The 26537-nt window shown below is 48.2% G+C and overlaps 1 protein-coding gene across 4 annotated transcripts; it reads right to left on the reverse strand.

Annotated features, from left to right (window-relative positions):
- Nucleotides 1–3694: 3694 nt before the first annotated feature.
- On the reverse strand, nt 3695–26276 carry SCN3B (sodium voltage-gated channel beta subunit 3). 4 transcript variants are annotated; one of them, XM_032868793.1, is made up of 6 exons: nt 26172–26276; nt 25138–25219; nt 17919–18082; nt 14974–15199; nt 10456–10594; nt 3695–5857 (listed from the first exon to the last, which is right to left on the reverse strand). In XM_032868793.1, exons 2-6 carry the CDS (start codon nt 25190–25192, stop codon nt 5794–5796), a joined length of 648 nt encoding a protein of 215 aa, XP_032724684.1. In that variant the 5' UTR covers nt 25193–25219; nt 26172–26276; the 3' UTR covers nt 3695–5793. The 4 variants fall into 4 exon arrangements, with proteins under 4 accessions (XP_032724684.1, XP_032724681.1, XP_032724682.1 ...); XM_032868790.1 differs by lacking the exon at nt 26172–26276 and adding an exon at nt 25795–26068; XM_032868791.1 differs by lacking the exon at nt 26172–26276 and adding an exon at nt 25975–26029.
- Nucleotides 26277–26537: the final 261 nt, after the last annotated feature.

Here is a 26537-nt window from a genome sequence, read left to right on the forward strand (position 1 = left end):
TAATAAATGGTGTGTGTGTTTATTGCTCGATTCACTAATGCTCATCACCCCCAAAAGGTTTTGGTCCTCTCAGATGTGATGAGGGCGTGCATGCATGTAGGGGTGTATGTGTGTGTGTGTCTGTGTGCGCTCATACACATGCTCAACGTCTAGGATGCCCTTTCCTGGGAAGGCAGGCAGCCTGGTAAGTCAGATGGATAAGAAGTCTTCAAATCAGACCAGAGTATGGATTGCAGCAACACTACTTTCCAGCTGTGTGACCTTGGTCCCCATCCATTATTCTGAGCCTCAGTTTTTTAGAGATAATATAAAATATGTCTGTGTCTTTTTTTTTAAGATTTTATTTAATTACTTTATTTAATTCATTTTTTTTAAAGATTTTATTTAAGAAATCACAAGTAGGCAGAGAGGCAGGCAGAGAGGGAGAAGAGGAAGCAAGCTCCCCGCTGAGCAGAGAGCCCGATGAGGGGCTCGATCCCAGGACCCTGGGACCATGACCTGAGCCAAAGGCAGAGGCTTTAACCCACTGAGCCACCCAGGCACCCCAGTGTCTGTGTGTTTCTTCATAGAGTGGCAAGTACTATACTAAGAAAACTTTTTTTCCTTATTAACCGTACTTTGAAAGATTTATTAGTGGGAGAGGCAGAAGGAGAGGGAGAGAATCAAAGTGGGGTTCAGTCTCATGACCCTGAGATCACGACTTGAGCCAAAACCAAGAGCAGGATGTTCAACCGACTGCCCCCCCGCACCCCAGGAGCGCCCAGCAGTACCATTACCGTAGGAGCCTATTAACACATGCTGTGACTCCCAGGGACAACATCTTACTCAACTTTTCCCTTCTGTGCCTTGGCCCTTCCAGGAAGGTGGACATCGGGAGACTGCTTTGCCTTCCTTGTTAGCCTAGACTGGTTGAGGAGTCTGGCCCCTCCCCTCATTAGGCCTGTCTGTCTTGGAGTTACACCCTCACCACGTGATGGGAAACTTACTGGGTGTCCGGCGGGAGGGAAGACTGGCAACTCTTGCATTCCTTTGATTTGGAGAGGGAAGGAGGGCTGCATCACACATTTATACCGTTTAGTTCTAGACTGCTAAATGCATTTTTTGCTCTGCGGGAAGATACCACCGATGGGGAGTTAACGGAGTTGGCGCGGGCTGGGGAGGGAGGTAGAAGCCATAGTACAGACAGCAGATACACACAGCCCAACCAGAGCAAGTGCGTTTAGAGACACTTTATTGACACAAACAAGGTATTTCCTGAAAAACACTACCTACTGGCGTTAGGCTGTGGAGAGCGTGGGCGATCAGGAACGACGTTTCTAGGGTTTGGGAAAAGCTTGGCTGTGGAAAATCAAAAAGCAATAACGAAGAGGATGATGTGGCAAAGAGATGCGTCAGTTGCGGGACTGCAGGACTTGGCGGATTGTGTTCGATGCTGTTCCCAAAGGGACGAGCGCTCGGGCTTCCGCAGCGCCCCTGCCCAGCGGATGCAGCTCTTGCCGGATAGCGATGCAGCGGGGAGAAGCCTGTTACCAGCTTTGAGGCTTAGCTGGCCTAGGAGAGGGGTGGAATCTGATCTACCACAATTCAGACTTGGTTCATGTGCTTATCTCCTGGGTCCTACTCTAAACTCACAAGCAAGAGAGCTCAACATGAGTTATCTACCATGCCGGACTTTCAGAGATTAGGAAGAGCTTGGCTGACGGTATTTTTCTGACCTAAGGCGGCGGGGCACCCAGAGGCTCTGGCCTGGTGCTTGAGACCATGCGTGCGGAAACGCAGGCGAGATGGGCGATCGGAGGCTGAACACAGCAGTACGACTCAGATCCACTCGCAGGGACGAGGTGAACTCACTGGCGTAGGGACCTTTCATCTACAAAAGGAAGGGAAGGGAAGGCTTTTTGTTGGTGTTTTATTTTTCCCTTTCTCTGTGTGAACTTGGGAACCAAGATCTGTTCTGAAATGGGTCTGGGTTTGCATCTTGCCACAGGGATGCCAGTCACACAGCCTCACAGATCCGGGGTTAGAGGTCCTTTACTTTTTGATCTAGTAGTTTTGTGGGGGAGGGGAAGGACCGCCTCCTGCCCCTCAGCCAGCCACTGCCTCCTCGTTTCTCCAGCACAGTCCTGCTTTGAGAAATTCCCTTTCTACTAACCTGTCTAGGTGGGCATCAAAAGAGAAAAACTCTGAGAATCGGCAATCTGGGTGTGTGGATGTTGGGGGATGGAGGAAGTAAAGGAGAATGCTTTTAAACAGATGGAAAGTAAAGGCTGGGGGAGGGACAGGCCCTGACTGTCACAGTATTAACACACAGGAGCTGGGGCTGTGCAAGAAGACCGAGCTGGCAGTGAAGGTCAGTAGGGCAGGGTGTCTACAGCGCCAGCCGAGTTGAGCAATCAAGTTCTTGGCTGTGCTAGCGGTAGGAAAAGAAAAACCAGAGCCAGCCTGCCCTGGCCTTCAGCGAAGTGTGTTATTGAAGGATCTGTCATGGGAAATACACAGCACCAAGGCAACAGGTGGGGTTCCTAAAGTGGTAATAGCCCTTGAGAACATTTCTAAGCCCTTTTATAAGAACAACATGCCAGACGAAGCTTCCAGAGCAATGCACACTGGGTCTGGCTCCTCTAGGAATATGGGGAAGATCTGAAGCAGGCTGGGGATCATGGGGTTTGTAGTCCTGATCAAGCCTCCCGGGAAGGAGCTGAGTTGCCATTCAGGAGAAAGAGTGATGTGCAAACCAGCCAGAGAGGGAAAACCGAAACAAAACAGACTCTCAAAGCACCATGCGAGCACCGCTAAGATGCAAAGCGGCAGAGGAGCAGCTGAGGGGTAGGGGTGAGAGCTGTCCAACCCCTGCAAGAGAGGCGGAGAGGAGACGAAATTCAGCCACGGAAGAAAGCAGCGGCGGTCTGGGTGGAAAAGGAGCGGGGCCAGGAGTCCAGAGAAGACCCGACCGCGGCTCCGCACCTCCCAGGTGTATGAAGGCAGGATGTGGTAAAGCTGCTTGGCCTCAGACAGCCTCAGTGTGCTCAGTTGATACCTGGGTATGGTAATACCCACGGTAATACCCGCCTCACAGGACTAGCTGGGGAAGAGAACTAAAGTATCGGAAATGAAAGTGCTGTGTAAGCCATGTTGCTCTCACAGCAGAATTAAGGATGAGAGGGGTGGAGAGGTTAGGAAAGAGAAAAGAATTGAGAAGCTTCCTTGTAAAAGATAAAGAAGGGGAGAAAATGATAGGTGCCATTGAGTTCATTAAAAACCACTCAGGAGGGGTGCCTGGGTGGCTCAGTGCGTTGAGCCTCTGCCTTCGTCTTGGGTCATGATCTCGGGGTCCTGGATGGAGCCCCGCATCGGGCTCTCTGCTTGGCAGGGAGCCTGCTTCCCCCTCTCTCTCTGCCTGCCTCTCTGCCTACTTGTGATCTCTGTCTGTCAAATAAATAAATAAAATCTTAAAAAAAAAGACCAAACCACTCAGGAAATACTTGAGTTGGGCTTTTGAAAAAGGACAAAGGCAGCCATCGTGTGTACTACTTGATTACGAGTCAGATGCGTGGTCTCCTGGAAGCAAGAGGAGGGTTGGCTGGTCGGAATTAGCTTGCTTCTGCTGTAAACTTGGCCATCCACCAGCCACGGGACTGGAACTCACAGGAATTTTTTTTTTTTTTTTTGTAATGAGGAACTTCTTCATTACAAAGTACGAAAAATGGTCTATATTCTGCCGCCTATTTCAGAGAAATCGTGTGGGAAATTACCGATGAGAAAGGTCTTGCTTGAGTTTACTGAAAGTATTTTCTTCAATAGAATTGGACTCTTGAAGATGTGAACAAGGACTTGTTTCTAGCAGATCCTCCCAAGGATGGAAGAATTGAAAGGTTTGTTGGGTGAGCCCCAGAGCCAGTGGAGTGTGCTCTTTCCCTCACACATTCCCCCAGATCTGAGCGACATCTCACTGCCTGGGCCCTGCCACCGCCATGCTTTCATATCCCATAAAGCAGCCTTCCCCTTCCTCCTCACTAGGTGCCGAAGGACATCACACTTGGACCAGTCACTCAGTTGAAATGAAATGAGACACTGACTCAAATTTTTTCAGTGTTCCTCCTCTCTCCCCAAATCCAGAAAAATACCCAACAGCGAGAGGCATCATGGATTCGTGGGTGGAATATTTGGAAGTCAATGCGCCCTGCCCGTCTCTTCACTCATTCACGTGTCATCCATCTAAGACTAAAAAGCACATTTCTTAGTTTAAGTATTCCCAGAGGCAACGTCCTTCTGGAATATTCTTCATGTTCACTGAGGAAATTCTTCCAGTCCACCCCACGTCCTACTCTGGGCCTTTCAGCCGGATTCCAGTTACCTGACGCTATCAGAGTTAACCTTAGCCAGGCAATCCAAGCCCACCCCCCAGCCCACCCCCGTGCTTGGGGATGAGGCATGGCCACAGCCAAGCTCAGTTTCAAGGTCTTTTTAAAAACAAAATCATCCCGTCTCTGAAAGTCCCGACTGGACAGCATCTAAGGCTTATTATGCCCCAGGTAGCCTCTGAAGTCTCTTACCCAGTTGAGCCCGGTCTGGAGTCCCAGTTGTCTCCTGTGAAATGAAGAATAATACTGATCTACAGGAATTTTGAGAGGAAGAATTTAGGAATTTCTGTTCCAATGCCCACAGGGAAATAGTGCTTCCCAGTGATCTCAGGTGGGTGCTCCCCTTGGAGGGTGCACCTGTGCTACCCTAATAGGGTTATGAACCTGTTGCATGATTTTTAAGAGCCACTTCTGTCTTTGGCTTCTTGAAGGACTGAGCCCTGCTTAGGCCTTAGAGACCTATCAGGATCGAGCCCTAGAGTACCAAGTTCTGAACACATTTTGGCCCAGGCTTAGTAAACTTTCTATCACTGAAGAACCTAGAAAGGCATGCTTTGCTCTGATGCTCTAGTCAGGTGGGCCAGGGACTTGAAAAAAACTGGCTTCAAGGAATCCCACTTCATGACACTCGTGCTTTAACCCGAATTAATCATTCCCGCTTCCTTCCATGAAGACATCCATTCACTTGCAGCAATGAAGGACGAGCCAGTTCCAGCCAGTTAGGGACAGAGGGGTGTGCCATCTCCAGCATTTGTACAGAGTCATTTGGAGCCCAGGGAGGAAGTCCGGTTGGCATGGGAGCTCCTCGCTTGAAAGCTAGAACAGGGTGAGGTTGAGTCCACATAGAAATGTTGGCTCCTCGGTTCTGGCAAAGTCTTAGGGTGTGCAGAGGTCTGATGGAGTTAGGAAGTCAGAGGTGAAAGTTCAGATGTGAGCAGATATGAGTGACTAGAAGGATGGATGCAGGAGGCAAAGCGATGTGGCCCCTGGGGCACCCTTCTGATGCCGTTGATATCATTGAATCTGGAATATCCCGTCCCTCGGGGTCCAGACCACCTACCAACGATAAAACAACTCACTGAGAATTTCCAGCCTGGTCCAGTCCAGCCCAGTCGAAGACTCTGACCAAACCCACAATCCTTACAAAGGAGGGAGTTGGGGGCGTTTTTGTCGCGGTGGGAAAGACGTCCAAGTTGCTCCAACACTCAGGCCAAAGCAATTCACTTTCTGAAGGGCTTGACGTAGAGCTTTGTGACCTGGGTATCATCGACTTCAGGTAGTACCCTGAGGGCGGGGACTCTGGATAGGGTAGAAATCTAAGGGGTCAGATGTAAAGTCACTTGGGTGTGGATGGACACAGTCACTTGCACCAGCTGCCGTCCGGATGCACTGTCCCTGGCCCTTCCCTGTACGTCACCCCAGGCGCATGCCTCTATTCCTCCACAGGTACGGCCGAACTCTCTTTGTTCTCGGACGGGATGGCAAGGTAGTCAGACCTGGAGTTGGGCAGAAGGGAGGAGAGAATCAGTACTTTCCTACCCAGGGGTGGGAGCCCAAGAAAGGCGAAGGAGTGGGGCACAGGAGCAAGGATGTCTGCAGAACAGCTCCGCATTTCCTTCTGCCTCTTTTTCCCAGAGAAAACTAGAATGCCCCATTCAGCGGGGACTAGAATACTAGACCTTGTCTATTTTTTTTCCCTTCCCCTAGCAATGCATGAATCTTCTCATTGATCCACATGGGTCTCAGGCTAAAATGTTGACCACACTGTGGGGTGTGAAATTATATTTTATAGTTGCTTTAATGTCCATTTCCCTGATTACTGCTAATGCTGTAGGTTTTTAAGTGATTCGGGTTTCTGCTTCTGTAATTCGTTCATGTGCTTTCCCAGTTTTCCTATCTTTTTCTCATGGATTTTTCCTTTTCTTTCCCCTTTCCTTTCCCTTTCCCTTTCTCTTTTCTTTTCTTTTCTCTTGGTTTTGTTTCTTTCTTTTAGGGGGAGGGGCAGCAGGAGAGAGAGAGAATCAATCCTGAAGCAATCTCCCCACTGAGCATGGAACTCAGTCCCAGGACGCTGAGAGCACCGAATCCTAACCACTAGACCACCAGGGAGGTTAGTCCCAGGACGCTGAGATCATGACCGGAGCCAAAATAAAGAGTCAGCTGCTTAACTGACTAAGCCCCTCACACACCGCTGGATTTTTCTTTGATGGCTCTGTGTCTTGAAAATATCTTCTCTGGGTCTGTTGTCTCTAAACTGATTTTCATAGATAGTGTCATGAAATTTACCCTTCTTTCCTCTCCGTACCTTTTGCATTTTAAGAAATCCTCTCTCTTAAGGTAATGAAGATAGTGTCTTCTATTTTCCCGTGATAGGCTTTTTAAGTTGTACATTTTACCTTGTCTTTAAATCCACTTACAATTTACTTCTGTTCAGTGTGAGAGAGGGGGAATCTTTTTATCGTGACCCATTTGGAGGGGGGCTCTCGGCTTTGCTCTCTTTGTGCTGCATGCTTAGGTCAGTACAGATAAACTCTTCTCTCTAATAGCTCTATAAGAAATCTTCATGTCGTGGGGCACCTGGGTGGCTCAGTGGGTTAAAGCCTCTGCCTTCAGATCAGGGCATGATCCCAGGGTCCTGGGATTGAGCCCCACATCGGGCTCTCTGCTCAGCAGGGAGCCTGCTTCCTCCTCTCTCTCTGCCTGCTTCTCTGCCTACTTGTGATCTCTGTCTGTCAAATAAATAAAATCTTAAAAAAAAAAAAAAAGAAATCTTCATGTCGGATAGGGAAAGTCCTACCAGCCACCTTCACTAAATAGTGCTCTTTCTTTGAAATAGGCAAACGATGGCTCATGAGCTAAGAATGATCAGAAGGGTTACCCACCAAGAAGCAAAACCAGAGAATAATACACAACAGAGATCGGGTGGAGAAAAGAGTCACAATCTGGGCATCGCTTGGTTTGGACTAGTTTTGGCCCTTCGGTCTTCCATGTGACTTTTAAGATCCACTAACCGAGTTCCTTGAACAATCCAACAGGGGTTTTGGTGGAAATGTCATTGAATTTACAGATTAAGTTCAGAGAGAATTGCCATGTTTGCATCAGTGAGGTCTGATTCTCCCATTTACTTAGGTCTTAAGTCTTCCAGTAAAGTTTTGCAATTTTCTGAAAGTTCTCGCACATTTTCATCAAATGTATTCCCAGGTGCTGGACAGTGTTTGTTGCCACTGTGATGGAATTTTTTTTTTTTTCAAATGTTCTAAGTATTTCAATGTTTTTCTAAATGTCTGTGGTTGGACTACAGGTGGTTTTTATACTTTTGTGTTTTGATTTGTATCTACCCTCCTGTGGAATGTGCTCACAGGCTCTAATGGTTTTTCCACGGCTTCCCTTGGATTTTCTATGTAGGTGGTGGGGGAAGTCACGGGCAGGACGTGGCTGTTGGGTGGCCCGTGAGCTGGACTCCAGCAACCAAGCCGCCCACCCCCAACCCCCCCACCCCCTGCCGTCTTTTCTTGGAGTGTGCATTCTGCCTACCTTCCCCACTCCCAGAAGCTGTCCTAGGGACACTGTCTGAAGACAGTGATGTGTTGTTGAGACTATCTGGACAGTATATACCCGTCTGAACCCAGTTAAAGCCTCTGTCTACAAAAGCCTTTAAGATTCTGGCAGGCTTGTCCTGTGGCTGCCCAGGAAAAGTCGTGTAAGTAATTTCCCTGGTTTAATTCCATCTGGATAGGTCTGCCTCTTCCTTCCGTCTCTCCCTGCCCTCCCATCACACCGGGGAAGCTCCAGAGGGGGTTGCCAGCCAACAATAGATAATTATATTGGGTATGAATCATGATACTTTGGTGTCTTCCCTTACAATTTTTACTCTTTTTTTCCCTCTGTATTTACTTAGTACACTCCCTAGGATCTGCAAGTTAATATTGAACCGAAGCCTGCAGACATGTTTCTCGTATCATAGGCAGTTCTAACCCCGCTGGTATTTGCTGGAGGTAACCCGAGTGGCCGCCCTTCTCCGGTTTAGGGATGACTGGTGTTTCAGTTTAGTGTTTACGCTGCGCAGGACACGTCGTGCTTCCTGGGTCTGAGGAATCTTCCCTCAGCCGCTGTATCCCTGAATATCGTCTCTCCTCCGTTTTGCCTGTTCTGTTCTAATGGGTATTCTCATTTTCTTCCTTCGTGTTTCATTGAGATAGCCCATCTTTTTAGATCTCTGGGCTTCGCTCCGCACTGCTGAATTATGTTGCTGCCCTGCCCGTCCGCATCTAATCTTCTGGTGAACCCCTCCATCACATTTTAAAATTTTATTGACTCTACCATTCATGTCCAGATTTCTTAAATTATTTAAAATCTGCCTGTGTGGGGGGTGCGTGGGTGGCTCAGTCGGTTAAACATCTCCCTTTGGCTCACGTCATGATCTCAGGGTCCTGGGATCAAGCCCCGCGTCGGGCTCTCTGCTCAGCGGGGAGCCTGCTTCCCTTCCTCTCTCTCTCTCTGCCTGCCTCTCTGCCTACTTGTGATCTCTCTGTCAAATAAATAAATAAAGTCTTTAAAAATTAAAATGAAATCTGCCTGTTTGTTTTTCTTAGCAACTGACTCTATTCTTATGCTTTTATTTTATTGCTTTAACTCTCTCAAATGAACTTATTTTCAAAATTCTACCAGGTCCTGTGTCTGAAGTTCCTGGGATTTAATCCTGCCATTTGTTCCTTGTCTTGCCTGTGCTGGCTTTTAGCTTTGGATCAGACTGTGAAATCAGATCCAGCCGGGCTTTACGTGGGGAATCCTGGTAAGCCTCAGCTCAGAGAGGGTCACTTCAGAATGGTTTTTCATTTGCTCCTATATGGTTATCACTGTCTGGGGACTAATTTTTTAATTGAATTTCTCAGCTTAGAGGTTCCTGGATCATGCAGGTAGTATAAATTTACATCCCAAATGTGGTGACTGCAGGCTTGTGGTTACTAATTCTCAAGAATCTTTTCTGTTTCTCTTTGGGAGTCAGGCCAAGACAGGTAAGTTTCCTTGGGTTTTTCCCCAGGCTGGCAGGCTGATTTTCTCATCTGTCCTTGATATGTGTTGTAGCCTTTGGAGGATCCTGGCTCTGCTGGGGGTCTCGGTTCCAACTGTTTTGTGTGCGGGCCCAGTTGTAGGCACTTTCTGTCCAAGCGTTAAAATCTGAGAACCTAGGTTTCACCAGGAATGACAATCTTCCCCAACATATCATTACTTTCTATCCTTATATCAGTTGTAATTTTTACTTTCCTGAGATCATAGCATCATCTAATATACTTTCTTTACCAAACATTTTTAGGTGATCTTATCTGCCTCCAGTTTTTAGGATATCACCTCTGCATTGTGGCTAGCGTTGTAAATCTATGACCGTTCTGTGCTTTCCTCTCCCCAAATTAACAGGCCAGAGCGGCCTCTTAGACCCTCAGACCCCATCATTTCTCAGATGTGCTCACTCCTGAGTGACTAGGGCCTTGATGAACATGGCCACGGTACGGTCTGGACCTTGGAGAATGAGAGGCCCTACTCTGGGTATTCAATTGCTGCTGAGCTCCAGGGCAAAGATCGTGTGGCCCCGAGCTCCTCAGCCAAGAAAAGGTGGTGCCCAGATGGCGTGATGAGCTCCGAGGTGTACAGCAAATGGCTGAGTGTGACAGAAAGAGCACAAATGTTTGGAATCAAGAAGCCTAAATCCCAGCCTCTCCTCTCATTATCTGTGTGGCCTCCGCAAGCCACTTAACCTCTATGAGCCCACTTCAGCCTCTGTAAGATGATCATAATAATGTGAATTTCATAGGATTGAGATGGTAGATTATGGGTCTTATTTTACATCAAAGGTTAAGTGTCCCTGTCAAGAGTTAGCAGGCACGAATCAAAACTTTGCTTTGCCTCTTATAATGATCTTGGGCAAACTCTCCCGGGCTCAGTTTTCTCAGCTCTAAAATGGGTGTATCGATGCTGCCTACCTTGAAGATCATAGTGAGGAGAGCGGAGGACCGTGTCAATTGCTTAGCACCTCGACTGTGAGGGCAAGTGCTCTGAAGGTGCCCGTTAGCCTTATTTTTGGCATCTTTGAACTTACGCGTTTTCTTGGGCTGCCTCTTCGGCCTTTGAGACCTTCCTGTAGCAATATATCATCTCGATGAGCAGCCACAAGGTGAGGAAGACTAGGAGGATGTACATCATGATCTCCGAGACCACAGAGGTGAAGTCTTCTCCAGCTGCAAGGGGGACAGAGGGTTCAGAATATGCACGCCCAGCAAAGCCAGAGCTGTCACTGGCTCCGAGATATATGAGACCTATTTTTAAGTGTCGCTTAAATAAGCCCTGGGGCTAAGGAACTCGAGAAGATGTCGGAGAGGCTTAATACTGTCCGACGCTCTTTGCCCGTTCGCTCACTGACTTCCTTCTGGAGCGGGGGGTGCGGAGGAATGGGGAGTGGAAGAAATCACAGAGCCGCGGAAGGAATCTGGGAACCGAGTGAGAGATAAGAACTGGGTCCCGGTTTTATGTGAAGAGTCATTTCCCTTCTTGGAGACTCATCTCCCTAAAAGGTAAGGCCAGGGTAACCGTTCCCACCGTGACACTACCTACTGTGTTCCAGAACATCTGGTGAGATGTGATGGTCTACGCAGATGTGGGGAACGTGGCTAGTTCAGCCACCTTGTCCTCTGACATTAGAGTGGCAGAGGGAGAGAGCGTGGGGCCAGAGCAGTCAGCCAGCCCCGTGAGCTGGGCATGTTCTCTACAAGACCAGACTGGAAACAGGGTCCTTCCCACTGTCTTCCTTCCACGTCATCCCAAACCCAAACAGAAATGAGAACTGGAGCATTGCATGTACTAACCGGGCTTTCTGAAACACAAATCTGATCCTGCCTTTGTCATGCTTAGAACCTTCTGTGTTCCCCACCGCCCTTGGGAGAAAGACCGAGCTCTGTGAACGTGGCACATGAGACCATTCATTGCCCGGCCCTGCTCTCCTCATCGCCATCCGACGCACGGGCAAAACTTCCACTCCCATATACACTGTGGTCTTTTGGGATCCGCGGACATCTATCCAAACCCTTTCCTCTTCCTCGATGGGACTGCCCCTCACTCTGCTACCTCTGTCTCAACATCCCCTCCTGCTTTTCAGTCCCCCGACCATTCTCCCAGATGCCACCAAAGGCCCAGGCTGCGAAGCCTTCCTCAGCCTCTCATGCAGAGGGTGTCCTCCTCTGTGCACTTGTCCTCCTCGTCCATCGTGACACTCCTCAGGGTGTACTGCCATGGGTTTCTCTGTCTTCCCTACTGATGGTGGGCTTATTAAGAACATATTTTACTTATTTCTGAATTATCTTGTCTAATGCCAGAATATTTGAAGTACTCCATAAGTATTTGTTGAATGAATTAATATAAATAAATATTGATCTTTGTTTCATGGCCAACCAAAATGACAATTAAAACACACTCCATGGCGAGTGTCCTGACAGATCCTCCTTTCTAGTGGGAAGGAAGGTTTTAGCCACATCTCCCGTTGCTAGCTCCTACCCATACATTAGATTCATGGTCCCTGGTTATTCACAGCCCTAGGCATCCACAAGTCCTCGCTCATTAGCTCATTGAAAGCACAGAATAGCCATCGCCAAGACCCTCAGCTCAGAGAAGCAGTCTAAAGGCTCCACGATCATCCAGGTTTCCTGGATGCTGGACCTCCTGGAGCTGGAGGTCAGAGATGCAGCCTGAAGCCCAAAAGAACACCATACACATCAAATGTCTTTTTGTGGCCTTGACACTACCTGATTTAGGACATATTCATCTTAAAGCACGCATTGTATTAATGCAATAGCCCAGAAGTAGTAACACAAGAAGGTACCTAGGCTCACTATTTTTACTCACTTCTAGGTAAAAAGACCTCAGATTTTTGTCTTAGAGCCAGGAGGCCAGAGCTTAGGGTAGGATAATTTCAGCTTGAACAAAGAAAACCAGAGAGATTCTGGGAGACTATAGGAATGGAGGACATGTCATGGTGGGGCATGTGGCTCTGAGCCTTATGAGACCAGTAGTATCTGGGGGGGAGGTATTCTCGGAGGCTGCCAGGGGCTCACTGAGGAAGAGAAAGAGAGGAAGAGGAGGGAAGGGAAGGGAAAGGATGGGGAAAGGGGAGTGGGAGAGGAAGGGGAAGGAGAAGAGAAGGGATGGGGAAAGGAAGAGGGAAGAGAGGGGGAAGGGAAAAGGAAGGGAGGGGAAGAGAAGGGGTGGGGGGTGGGAAGAGGGAAGGGAAAAAAGTTATGAAAAGGAGAAGAAAGAGTAGCAGGGAGTGTGATGGTGGTAGAAGGAGAAGATGCCATGGACATAGAGCTAGCCTGGTAGGCAAAAGATCTGGCTTGGAGTCCTGCGTCTGGTGCTAATTTGCTTCACGTCTCTAGGCAAGCCCCCTCACTGACCTCCCCACCACAAAATGAGGGACACCAGGGCTGCACCCTCCAGGCAATCACCGAGGGAGTCATTTCTACTGACACACGCCAGACGTCACTCCAACCCTCCGAACTCATACCCACAAGAGCGGTACTGAGATGTCCACATGGAAGACAAGCCCCCTGGGCAATTCCGACGCCTGCTCTTTGCTCAGAACCCCTGCATGAAATGAGATCCAAGCTTCCTTCCAGTCCTAGCATCCCAAGAGGATCGGTGGTTCCGACAACAAACTTGTTTTCCTTCTATCCTTACCCAAGCCTGGCTCTGGCGCCCAGCAGGCAGACTGGTTCAGCTTTGGCACACCTTCCACTGGCTGCGTGAGGGTCTCTGGAGGCAAAAGCCTGGGAGCGCAGTGGGTGCAGACAGGCACCTTCCTAGTGCCCGGCTGTCAGCAGCCAGCAGTTCCTCATGGTGAGCAGCAGAGGGCGCCAGCCCCTGCTCCCCGGGGAGAAGAGGTGTGTAAACAGAGAGGCTAATGGAACTTCTGAACAGAAAAATACCTTAGAGAGCTTCCAGGCCAACACACTCATTGTACACAAGAGGAGACTGGCCCAGAGGGGGAAAATGGCTCATCAGGTCTAAATGCCAGTGGTCTGAGAGTGCTTCTGCACGTTCAGAACTGACCTATCTTCCGTTTGAGTCATAGTGCCCACATCAGGACAAAATCATGACCCCTCTTGACCTGCCATTCGCTCTCAAGTTTGCATTATGAATTCTATCACAATAACATGAGAAAAACATACACTTGTGGTTTGGAAGTTGGGATTCTTGGAAATCCTAGGAATGCCCTATCTTGACTTTGACCTCTTCTTTCATGTCCCACACCTTTTGCCTTCTCACCACCCGGCATCTTGAGGCAGCGATAAAGCTAAGAAGATGCTGGAAACAGACTGCCTGAGAACAGGCTAAGAGAAATGGAACCATCATTGAACCTGGATGAGAAAACACACAAGAACGTGCATATATCACTCTCCGACACGTGGTAGAGTGTTGGCAAGGGGGTAGGAGCCACAGTTCCCGGAGTCCCTTGAAAGCACAAGGACCGGGGCACCTGGGTGGCTCAGTGGGTTAAAGCCTCTGCCTTCAGCTCAGGTCATGATCCCAGTGTCCTGGGATAGAGTCCCACGTCGGGCTCTCTGCTTAGCAGGGAACCTGCTTCCTCCCTCTCTCTCTCTCTGCCTGCCTCTCTGCCTACTTGTGACCTCTGCCAAAGAAATAAATAAAATCTTAAAAAAAAAAAAAAAAAAAAAAGGAAGGAAGCACAAGGACCGTGCATGAGAACACTCAAACTTTGCCCTGGATTCTGGACTGGATTAAAAGAGAAACTTTTGAGTTGGGTTGATGAAAGGGCTTCCCCACACCTCCCACCCCAACAAGAAACTAGCTGTGGGAAATCTGAAGATTTTAAACTAAAGACTAGAAAGTTTGTTCTCCCAGTTGAGAATGAGGTTATGTAATGAGAGATGCTGGGGATGGGGAAGGAGGAGATTGCTTGGGTAATTAATTGGGGGGAGGGGAACAGAAGACAAAAGGCTGTCCAACTTTGGTTTAGAGGAGTGGTTCTCAAAGTGCAGTCCCCGGCAGCTGGGGCATCTCCTGGCAATTTGTTAGACATGCAAATTCCCAAGTTCTATCTACAGAATCAGAAAGTCTGCATTTTTAAAAGTCCTGCAGGGGATTTTGAGGTTTGCTGAAGTTTGAGCACCGCTGGTTCAGGGATGTGTATGGCTTACGTACAGGAGGGTTTGAGGACCTCTAGATGACCTCATGAGCATTCCCTGTGCCCAGCGAGTCAGGGATTCAACACAAGCTAGAGAAGCAGGTGCAGCTGATTTGGCAGCTTTGGGCTTTATGGAGGCTGTCCTCCTTCTCTAAGGACAAGAGTTAGGGGATGAAGGAAGAGGTCATTCTCCTGTCATCCCTGAGCCTTTCTGCTCTGAAGAAAGGCACAGAGAGGCAAGCTATCAGGCAGTTTGCAGGAAACTGGCCGCTACAGGAAGACAAGTGAATGCTGACAGTTTTAGGTATTGCCACTCTCGATATATGGGTTTTGCACTCTGCAAGGGTGTCATTTGGGTGGAAGCCCACTGTCCTCCCTCCCCCAAGAGCAGGGCACCCTGGAGACCCTGCGCCCCAGCCTCACCCTCCTCGGTGACTCGGAGGGGAATCAGCCGTGTAGTTTTCACAAAGGGCCGATGTGCCTCAAAAGCAAACTCCCGGGACACATTGCAGGTGTAGAGGCCGGAGTCATTCAGAGTGACGTTAAGCACAGTGATGGACACGTCCTGTAAGTCTTTGCTCCCATTCCATTGCAGACGTCCCTGGAAGGGACTCTCCACCTCCTGCTGGCCGTTCCGATACTCGTAGATCTGCAGGTAGAGAAGCAAAAGAGAGTAGGGTCGGGAGAGAAAATCGGGTCAGAGAGCTGGGATGGGGACAGGGCAGGGCAAAGGAGAATTGTGCAGGGACAGGGAAGAAAAGGGACATGGTTACAAGGAGATCCCAAGAATAGGAGTGGGATGAGGCTCAGAGAAGGGCAGGGAAGAGAGAAAGGCGGGGAAAGATGAGCAAAGGTAAACAGGTATCAGGGCATCTGGACAAAGAAAAGCAAGAGGCAGAAATAAGGAGGCAGGAAGAAGGCTGGCAGGGGAAAAAAGAGGTGCAAAGGAAGAACATGAAAGAAGGTGAGGGAAGGGGATTCCTGGGTGGCTCAGTCAGTTAGGCGTCTGCCTTTGGCTCAGGTCATTATCCCAGGGTTCTGGGATCGAGCCCCGCGTTGGGCTCCCTGCCCCTTCCACTCCCACTGCTCATGCTCTCTCTCTCTCTCTCAAAAAAATATTTTTTTTAAATTTTTAAAAGGTGAGTGAAGCATACAGGAGACCAGGAGGGGGGAAGTTGGGAGAAAGAAAGAACTGGAAGGAGACAGAGAGCAAGAGAGAGTGAGATGTGTCACGGGGGCAGCCGGTGAGAAAACAGAGCAGAGAGACCTAGAAAGGCAGCTTCCTGTGTCATGAAGACATCTGAAAGTCTTGGCCTCAAAACTTGCCTCTCTGATCTGGTTCTCACTGAGAGGATGTGGTCGGTCTGGGTCAGGTCACAGGAAGGGGACCGAGGACGCAAAAGGTGTCACAGATAAACAGAGCTGCCAACTGATATGCACACCTCAGGTCTTTCATTTTAGGCTGAATTGTAAGTGAAATGTGGTCTCAAAACTGGTTTTCTCAGACACCCCCCACCTTCTCACTCTCTCCAGCTCTTTATTCTCTACAGGCGTGCTGTCCATTCTAGTCTCCACTTGGCGCACGTGGCTCTCTACAATAAAAATTAAATAACTGGAAATGAAATAAAATGTAAAATTCAATCCCTCCACTGCGCTAGACACATTTCAAGTGCTCAGTGACCACCTGTAGCCAGTGGCTACTGTACTGGACAGCACAGATAGAGCATTCCCATTGTCGCAAACATTTCTAGGAGACAGCGTTGCTCTGTATGTCCACTACAACTTTTTAAAGTTTCTTTTCTTCCTTCTAAGTCAACTTCTACTCATTTTGGGCAGCCATGGAGGCTGAGTTGGGGGTTGGCATAGAACCAGGCCTGAGGTCAGTGGGAGCCTTCGCATCCAGCCAGACATCCAGGTTCCTGTAACCTGGGGACTAGTGTCAGTCACAGTCAACTCTGGGTGAAAAACCAAGATTTGGGGGACACCTACTGGTTCCGGTGTTGGCACCCAATTGAAGCAAACACTCAACTTCCCCCTATTATTGTCGCCATGAAGTCTTTGTAGAAAAGAAACTTGTCTGCAGGAAGGTGGGATAGGGCAGTAAGAAGTGCCTTGTGTCCCTGGTTCGAATCTAAGCTCTCTTATTAACTTAACTTCTCCGGGCCCCAGGCGCCTCACTTATGGACGTATACCTCTTCTCTAGCAAACACTTATATCGTGCTTCCTATATCCCAGGGCTATTCTAAATAGCCTTAAAAGTTAAAGCTAACAACTCGGAAGGTAACAATTCTCTGGTGGTTCGCACCCCCATTTTAGAGATGAGGATGCTGAGGCACAGAGGGGCGAAGTAAATTGTACCAGGGCACATAACCCAGAAGTTGTGGAATCGAGACTCAAACCGAGGCAGGCAGCGAGGTCCCGCGGTCAGTGAAAGTGTGAGTAATGGGCATCCCCGAGTGGGTATTCAAAGCGAGTAACAACCATATTGGCAGTGGCGCCAACCAATCAGAACTGACATTAGCCACAGCACGGGGCGGGGCTTGGAGGCTCCCTGCTCTGTCAGGGTGATCCCTCAGTCTCTAGAACATGGGGACATCCGGAGGATCCTAATGGGACCCGTGGTGGTGAGGCCACTAGGGAGGCTAGGCAGAGCTAAATACCCACCACAGAACTATTTAAATATTTTACTCACGGATGCGGCTGTACTGGGTATACCAGCTGAAAAGCGGCTTGGGGCAGGTGGGTGGGGGATGGGGTCACTGGGTGGTGGGCATTAAGGAGGGCACGTGGTGTGAGGAGCACTGGGTGTTGTACCCAACTGATAAATTATTGAATGCTACATCTGAAACAGATGATGTACTCTAAGTTGGATAATTGAATTTAAATAAAAAGAAGGAGGAGGAGGGGGAGGAGAGAGAGGAGGAGGAGAAGAAAAGCAGCTTGGTCATCCCTGCAAGTCTTATTTCACTGGGACTGTGAGATTTCAATGAGCTAGCCTACGCTATTCCATATAATGACGCTGAGTGTCGTTTCAGTGCTCCTGCTAATTTAATCCATCCCCTAGGACAGTGTAGAAAATTAAAAACACCTACGAGGTGCCTTATCCGGTGACTAGCGCACAGTAGGCGCTAAACGCTATTTCTCTCTTCTCCCCCTTCCCCTGCTTGTAAGCAGGAATGCTTGCAGCTGGCCGGGCGCCCTTCCTTTCACAGAGGCTGGGCTGTCAGGTTATCTGCAGGGGAGCTGTCAGTGCTTTGAAAAGAAAGAGCCAGGGTCTGTCAGATCTTCGCATTCCCAGACTCTCAGGATCCAGGCCCGTAATAGCAGAGGCAAGCAAAAGAAAGGCCAGCGTCCGCAGCCAGACATACAAGGAAATCTTTACCGCCCTCGGGCCTGTAGAACCACTCCACCACCGTGGTAGCCTCCACCTCCTCCCTCTTCATGCAGGAGATGCAGCGCAGCTTCATGGGGTTGCCCTGAACGGCCTCCGTCTCCGAGGGCACTTCCACACACACAGGGAAGCAGACGCTGACTGCAGAGAGGCCAGTGACAGGGAAGGAACAGGAGGTGTGGGGGAAGCCGGCACCGGGAGAGTGGCGTTGGAGAACAAGAGGGAGGGAGGAGAGACAGAGAAGAAAGAGTCATGAGACAAACTTGAAAATCGCATGTATGTGTCCGTACATCGACACCTGTGCTCCCCAAGGGTGCACGCTCGGAGCGGGCAGGGAGTGGGCTAGAGGAGCCATGAATGACCTGGAGGTCACTGCAAACTTCCCAGGATGCAGTTAGGGTGTGGCACAGCCCTGACTCTTGCCCTCAAAGACTTAGAGTCTAGGTGGGAAACAGGGCACACACACCCCCATCCACTGACCACCATGCACCCCTGCATTCAACCACCATTCGCTGAAATCTACTCCAGGCCAGGCCTGATGCTAGGCAGAGATGCAACGATGAACGGAACGCTAACCACACCCTAAAGGCATCTAGAATCTAGCAGGGAACGCATACTCTGAAATATCATGAAATGGGGCCATGATGAGTGCTGTGCTGGCGATGGGCTCTGTTCCCAGAGGAGGGCCAATTATTCCTGGTTGGACTGGGGAGAGAGGAAGAAGAAGAAGATGAGGCTGGGGTGTAGAAGGGGAGCTAGGACCACACTGTGAAGACCTTTGTATGGTCTTCACAACATGAGGGGTCAGATGTCTGCAAGCCATGGAGAGATGTAATTATATCTGAACTTCATGAAAAAAAAATGTAGGTAATTCTGATGCCTGGTGGGGGATGGAGCAGCAGTGAGGAAGACAAGGGAACAGACCCTCGGCCAGAGTATGCTTTTCGCAGAGGAGTGGAGAGAAACAAAGTTAAAAATCTGGAGAGAGGTCAGAATCAGGGGGACACCTTGTATGCCACATGGAGGTCTGGACCTCCAGTCCCTGTTCTCTAGAAACTCATAACCCATTAAAAAAGGGTGAGTACATCAGACTGTACTTTCAGAATGAGTCAAAAGTGGGATGTGGCTGCCAGCAAAGCAAGTGCAAATGTGGGTTGAATTAACAGATGTACAATGTGCAGAACGAGGGAGTAACAGGGCCTCCGTACTGTTCAGAACAAATCTGGACCATTATGATCCATTCAGGGTGTCACAGTTTGCAAAAGGAAGTTGTTCAATGAGTGCATGCCCAGAGGGGAGCAATATGGAGCAGGGTCTGGGGACAAAATCTGGGGAGAAACAGACGGGAGGATGAGGGGTGCCTGTCTTGGACACAGAACTTATCTGTCTTCCAATAGTTGAAGGCTGGCCTATAGAAGAGAAAGGAACTTCTGTCCAGTTCCAAAAGTTACAAGAAAGTAAGTTTAACTTATTAAAAAAAATAATTTTCTGGTGCTGAAGCTGTTTACAAATGCAAAAAAAAAAACAAACCAAAAAACAAAAAAAACAAACAAACCTACTTGGTAAGAGTTTACACTTCATTGTATAGAAGATTAAAAAGTGGGATGACCACAAAGGATTCTTATATCAGGACTGATGAATTAACAATAAAAACAGAACCCCTTAAAAAATGAAACAATACACATTGCTATTTAAAGGCTAGTACACTATAAATGGTTAGCTTGTCTCTGTATTGGCAGGCCGTTCATTCTAAAAACAGAGGAAAGCTTTTTTTAGAGCTTAAAATGAGATTGACCAACTAATTGAGTCAAAAAATAAATTACATTCGACTGGCTTCAAAGGCAAAAAATGTCACTATTAAACACAGAATTTAAAAAGCAAGTGGCCCTAGGATCTGTCACCCCACTGATAGCCAGGGTTGATCTGGCTCATCCGTCTGCTTAGGCAGGTCCCCTTCCTCCCTCACCGCTCCACGTGCATCCCTCCCAAAGCTGTGCACTCAGTGAGAGGGGACAACCTTACAGAGGAGGACTGTTCTCTGCTCAAGGGTATGTGAGTGGCTGTGAACCTCCAAACAAGCTCTCAAGGTCCATTTGGAAAAGAATATAGGGGAGTCTATCTTCCAAGGCTCCAGACACCTCCAAATGAGGCACTGGATGGTCTGCCTTTCTTTCAAAACAAACAAACAAACAAACAAACAAACAAACAAAGTGGCACTATGATGAAGTTTAAAACATCAATGTAAAATAAAGTTAATTGGTTTTAAAACTCTCAAACAAGTTGGGGCTCGTCTTATTGGGCAATCTGCAAGAGGGTCTCCTGCTTTAAAAAAAAAAAAAAAAGAGGGTCTCCTGCTTCTGCATATGGACCATCCCTTTCTGGGGAAAGGGTCCCTATCTGGAGAGAACTGACCAGAAACACTTTCAGAATGTGATGTGTTTGAAGAGAAGATGGTGTGGTCTTTGCAAAAGCTTGGGAATGAACAGAGATGCAGAGCATGTGCCTTGAGAACTCTGTGTAGAAGGGAGCCTTGGGGTACATTCTTATTTAATGAGACATGGTGGAAATAAGTTAGTTCAATGATGATGACTTCAAAGCAGCATGGTTGAAAATGTACCAAGGAATGCATGGTTACAAATTCAGAGGCAGGATGAAGATGAATTTGGCAACAGAAGGCCTGGGTTTATCTACTCTTTAACCCCAAAGACTTGGTTCATTCATCAATAGAATGTTGGAAATAACATCTCTCTAATGGAGTCATCATGGAAATTCTATGGAATTATTTATATGAATGTGCTTTGTACACTATCCCTTGTTAAGATATTTTACCCTTCATCTCTTTGTTCACGTACTCAACAAATATGTTGTGTGCTTATTGTGTGCCAGGCCCTGTTCTAGACAATGACAATACAAGAGGGAACAAAACAGAAACCATCGCTGCTCTCATAGAGTCTACATTCCAGGGGAGGGTGAGAAAAACAAGATACATTACGTTATAATAAGTGCTATGAGAAAAAGTAAAACAGAGTAGAGGAGCACAGACACATTGGAGACAGCCTCATTGAGAGGGTGACAATGAGCAGGCACTGAAGGAAAAAAATGAGGGGAAGAAATGAGTTATACAAATATCAGTGTGGAAGTATGCCAAATAGAGGAAATAGCATTTCAGGGGTCCTGGGGTGGGGGGAGTGTCTGTCAAGAGCTAAAAGCACAATAAAGCACAGGGAACAGAGTGAGAAGGAGACAGAAACCAGGGCCAGATCATGGCTGGTCTTGCAGACCACAATTAGAACCTTACCCTTGACTTTTGCTCAGAGTGACTTGGAGAACACTGGAGTATTCTGAGTGGAAGAAAGATATGATTTATACAAGATTACATGACCTGACTGCTATGTTGTTGAGAATAAACGGAAGAGGTGAGGAAAGGCAAGTGCGGAAGCAAAGAGAGTAGTTAAGGGGCTGGCACACTGATGAGACTGAGAGATGGCTCAATGGTTTTGCTTGGATGAAGGTGTAGTAGAGCTGCTGGGGTTTGAAAAGGAATAATTTGCCGGACCACACATCCTTCCACAGGTCACAGGTGATGTAGATGAACTGGTCTTAAATAGGGGTACAGTTAGTTCATTTACAGTTAAAGGAGGGAGGACAGAATATATGCAGTCAGGAAAACTGCACCAGAGAACGAGTGCTACTGATTCCCTTCTCATAGAATTCTGCTCGTGAGGTCCTGGATAGTACATTGCAAAATGGCCACAAAATTCTCTCATCCCTCTTTGCTTGCCCTTTGCAATATGACTTGCTGTTCCATCCATCAAGAGCTGAAATCTGTTTCTCCAGCCCATGGAGACTGCCCCTCTCTGAAATCCTCTAGCTGTCCAAGAATGGTTGTACACATGGTAGGTATTCAGTCCACATTGCTGACTGTAAAGAATAAACTAGAATAGTCTTGGACAGATCACTTCACTTTTGGTCTCTTCTTCAGTTTCCATAGTAATAATGAAGAAACTTGGGGCACCTGGGTGGCTCAGTTCATTAAGCATCTGACTTCGGCTCAGTTCATAATCTCAGGGTGCTGGGATCAAGCCCCATATCAGGCTTTCTGCTCAGCAGGGAGCCTGCTTCTCCCTCTCCCTCTGCTGCTCCCCCTGCTTGTGCTCTCTCTCTCAAACACATAAATAAAATTTTAAAAAAATGAAGAAACTTCTAAGAAGGTAGAATATTAAAAAAATGAAGAAACTTCTAAGAAGGTAGAATAAACTAATGATTATATTTAATTAAGGAATTATGTCAATCTATTATAAGGTAGAGAGTAATGTGTATTGAACCAACTCCTCTAATCTTTTTCTTCTTTGGGCATTCCTGACCTTGCTCTAGAATTCTTTTCCTTGTGCTAAGATAATAAAGGCTTTGATTAGAATGTAAATACTTTCTGAAGGAGGGTAATAAATGAAGTTATCTGTAGATATTAACACCTTGAAGTGATTTGTCCATCAAATTAGCCAGTCACTTAGCAGAGCCTTGAAAGAATGGGATCCAGCAAGATGGGCTGCTGGCGGAAGAGAGGAAAATATTCCCCACCCAACACAGCAGACATCTGGGAGAATAGATCTGGGCCTAGAGGCTCAGGAGGCCCTTAGGAAAGGCAATGGTTTGGCGGAGGGGAGAAAAGGTGATGGCTCAGAAAAGGGATGAGAGGATGATACCTATCCTGCAATCCTGCAGAGCAGGACATGAGTCCATAAGAAGTGCTAGAACAAGTAGTAGGAGACTGAAATCAGGAGAAAAGAGTTCTCCAGCAAGTCCTTCCTTCTCCCTGAGCTCATTCTCTCACCTCTAAATTGGAAATAATACTATTTTCCCCTGATTACCCCCAAGGATCGATACGGTGACCAAAAAGAGGTAATGGATTGAAAAATGCTTTGTAAACTATAAAGCACCAGGCAAGTATAGAGTTTTCTTTTAATTATCATTATACACTTTATTAAAGGAAATAAGGGAAGTTTTTTCAGGAGATGCAGACAATAATATAATGGAAAGGATTCTTTCCATTCCTATTTGCATCATGTGAAAAATCAGCTTGGGGAGGAGTGGTTTCCAATACTAGAATTACATTCAAATAAAATGAAATTGCATTTGTGAAACGAGGCCCTTTCTCTTACATTTGATGGCCAAGTTTCCCAAACCATCCCTCTTTCCTTCTGCAGCTTTTAAGTTTTGTGAAACAATGTTCCAGTTATGAAGAAGCTGAGAATTACCAAGGATGGGTGTGATGTGCACACTTCTCCCAAAGGTCTATGTTGGGGTGGGGTGGGGAGTGGAGTGAGGAGAGGCGTGGACACTGCCAAGTTTAGCAATATTCTGTAAATACTTCCTTACTATTCAGTCTTAAATATTATCTGCCCCAACTTCCAAACTTTACATATGAGGAACCAGATACTCTAAGATGGTTACATAGCAAGCTAATGGCAGAGCTAAGACTCCAAGCCAGGCTTTGTAAGTCCAAAAAGGTGCTTGGGAGAAGGCATGCTCACCCCTTTTGCTGGAATTCAGGCATGGAGCTAAAAATTTAAATTAAGGTTTGGGAAGAAAGATTGTGTAGAGCCTTTTACCAGGGCTTTACAAGGCTCTCACCAACTTCATCTCCCATTGTTTTACTCACACTCTTTCTTACCTAGCCAGACCAACTTCTCTTAAGCCTCATGTCCCTAGTCTTAGCCTCCCCTGAGGAAATTCCAGCCTTAAATCTGCAAGGCAGGTGAGATCATTGGCAACCTATTATGTCGGCTTCATCTTCAGGTCTAGTCTACTCTATTGGGGAAGGATGGCGGTGAGTCTGCCCTTAGGACTGGCATTACTCTTCCTTTTTGTCCTTCCTGGACTATCTCATCAGGCATTTTGTTCAACAGGAAGCTTGGCTTTGCTTTTGGTCACATGCAAAATCCAGATAAGGCTGGCAGCCAGTAAGTCCTGGAGGCTTAATAAAGTGATACTAAGGCAAAGAGGCAATTCCCATCAGCATATTTGCCACTGCACAGACAGAATGAGCTTCACACCAAGCATAGGAGGATAATCCCACATGCCCAATTCCAATAAAGCCGGTGGGCACAATCACTTCTAATTATACTGGTTATTGATTTTTAGCATACAGAAAGGTAAAAACATGGAAAAAAGTGGGAATGTAGAAGATTATGTGAAGCAATCTGTTAACTGAAGAGCACCTATATTTGACCTGAGGATCTAATCAGAGTCATCAAGACAGAGATGCCCAGAACCACACAACCAACACACACACACACACACACACACACACACACACACACAGACACGCGCGCACACATCTTCACCAATCTATTCGGATGCCCATTCTAACATGCTCACACATTTAAACACAGGCATATACATACACTGAGTAAAGCATTCTCTCAATCACATATTCAGATGTTATCACATGGACTCCTTAACTCTCTCTACACACATGCAGGCACCCTACCCGGACACTACTCTGCTTAGCCCTACTGTTGTAAGTGAAGGTCTTCCGTATTTGGAAGGAGAAGGTCACCTTATTTCCTCACAACAAACAAGAGCCTATTCATTTCTGAAAGCAAAAAAACATTGGTCCCCAAACACCAAAGCACCTTAGCTTCAGATGCTCATGAAAAAGAATAAAGATGCAATGCCCAGGTGCCCATTTATCAAAGACATAGCTGCAAATGGCTGAAGCCTATTTTCCTTGTTAGAATTTTAAAAATGGGCCGACAGCTAAAGTGTTTTCATTCTCAAAATGTGTGCATCCAGCTTTTTAAAAAAAGACATGGGAATTAATCTGAAGACCGACTGATTCCTCATTGAAAAATGAAATGTAAATGCAACTGAGATTTTTCATAATGAACGTTGCTGCATTCCCTTTCAGCAAAGGAAAGGGGGGAAAATACTTTGGAATTAACAGGAAACAGGAAGAGGGGTGGAAAAACCACCAACGGTGGCTCAGGAATAAAGCAGCAGGATTGAGGACGTGTTTTTCCAATCTCAAAATCCCAGCTCTCATGGAACCCCTATGGAGCTCCGTGTCTGGCAGACAAGCATAGAGGGAAGCCAGCCAGGGCTCCTTTCTGTCACAAACGACATGAATTAAGTGTTATTATTGTTGGCATTATTACTGTTATCTGCATTTCGCACGGCAGGGTGCCGGTACTTACCCCAGAAGACGAGCACGAGGGAAGCCAGGGGAAACAATCTGTTGAAGGCAGGCATCTTTTTTCCGGCGGGTGGCTTCCGAGGCTAAACAGAGAGATTCCCTTGGTCAACAACTCGCCCTCTCAGATACTTTCGAGGAAAGCCTTTGGGACGAACTGCCCCAAGGGGGCGACTTTCTGACTGAAATAAGGGTCAAGCGCCGGCGACTGGGGAGGCTTTCCGGGGGCTTTCCGAGCCTGGCGGGGGTTTCAGCTCCAAGCTACCCTAGCGCACCGCCCCAATTCGAGGGAGCCGTTGAGCAGCTTCGCGCGCTCTCCCCGGAGCCCGTTGCTGGGATCCGGCTCAGCACCACGGACAGTGCCTTCCCCGCCCACCCCGGAACTTCACAAATTCCAGGCGCTCAGAGGCTTCTGTTTGCGCCTCGGTGACAGCTCAGCTCCGAAGAGAGCAGCACGGAGGGCTCTAGGCGGCTGGGCTGTCGAAGGGGTCCATGTTGATCCACCTCTCACCTCCCCTGGGAATAGCTATGCTCAGACCAGGATCCGCCAAGACCCAGGAGCTTCGGCTTCATCCGCCTGCACCGGCTCTCCAAGCTGGGCGTGCCCCCCGACACCCGAAGCCACCCGGGCCACCCGTCTGAGCTCCAAAATTCGTTCCACCTCGGTACCGTCCACACCCGCCCTCCGCTCCCCGGGAAGGTCCGGAGGGGCGGGGAAGGAGGCGGAAGCTCCTGTCGCGCTGCCGATCTCAGGGGGAGGGGACAGGGAGGGTGGGCCCCTTCCCCGGAGCTCGCCCCGGGATCGTGCCCGGTCCCGGACCCTGGGTGGCGGGTGACCTACTGCCCTTCTCCAGGTTCCCTTTGACCGCGTATGTTCAGTCAGCCTTGACATGCGCAGGCGGCTGTCCACCCCCACCGCTACCCGGACCCACCCCTCGTGCACACACTCCCCACCCCCAAACAGGCGTGCCCCTCCCAGGGCAGAACACGGCGGCGGAGCGAGGGGCGGAGCTTAGAGCGGCGCAAACACCTCAAGACCTCGCGGTTTCTCTGCTAGCGGGCTGTCTCCAGGTCTCCCTTTCACATCCCGGCAGCTCTCCCCAGCACGGGCACACCCCCTCGCACCAATTCACACCCTCCAGGCAACCCCACTCCTGCTCCCGCACACGCATGCTTGCCTCCAGCTCCGGGAAGGGGAGGGCCGAATCTTTTTCAGGCAATGATGTCATCTGTAATATACACTGTACCGGAGAAGCTCTGGGCTTCTCTCCCCCGACCCCAGCCCCTTCTGTTCTTCCAATCTATTCTTTGTCTAGCCTTGATTAGTTAGTTCCGGACACCGTGAACACAGCAAGATAATCCCTACTTAGGAGGAGTGGAGAGGAGTGAGGTGCACCTGTTCCC

Source organism: Lontra canadensis, unplaced genomic scaffold (assembly GCF_010015895.1).
Source record: "Lontra canadensis isolate GAN:19392208 unplaced genomic scaffold, GSC_riverotter_1.0 scaffold36, whole genome shotgun sequence".
Taxonomy (NCBI): domain Eukaryota; kingdom Metazoa; phylum Chordata; class Mammalia; order Carnivora; family Mustelidae; genus Lontra; species Lontra canadensis.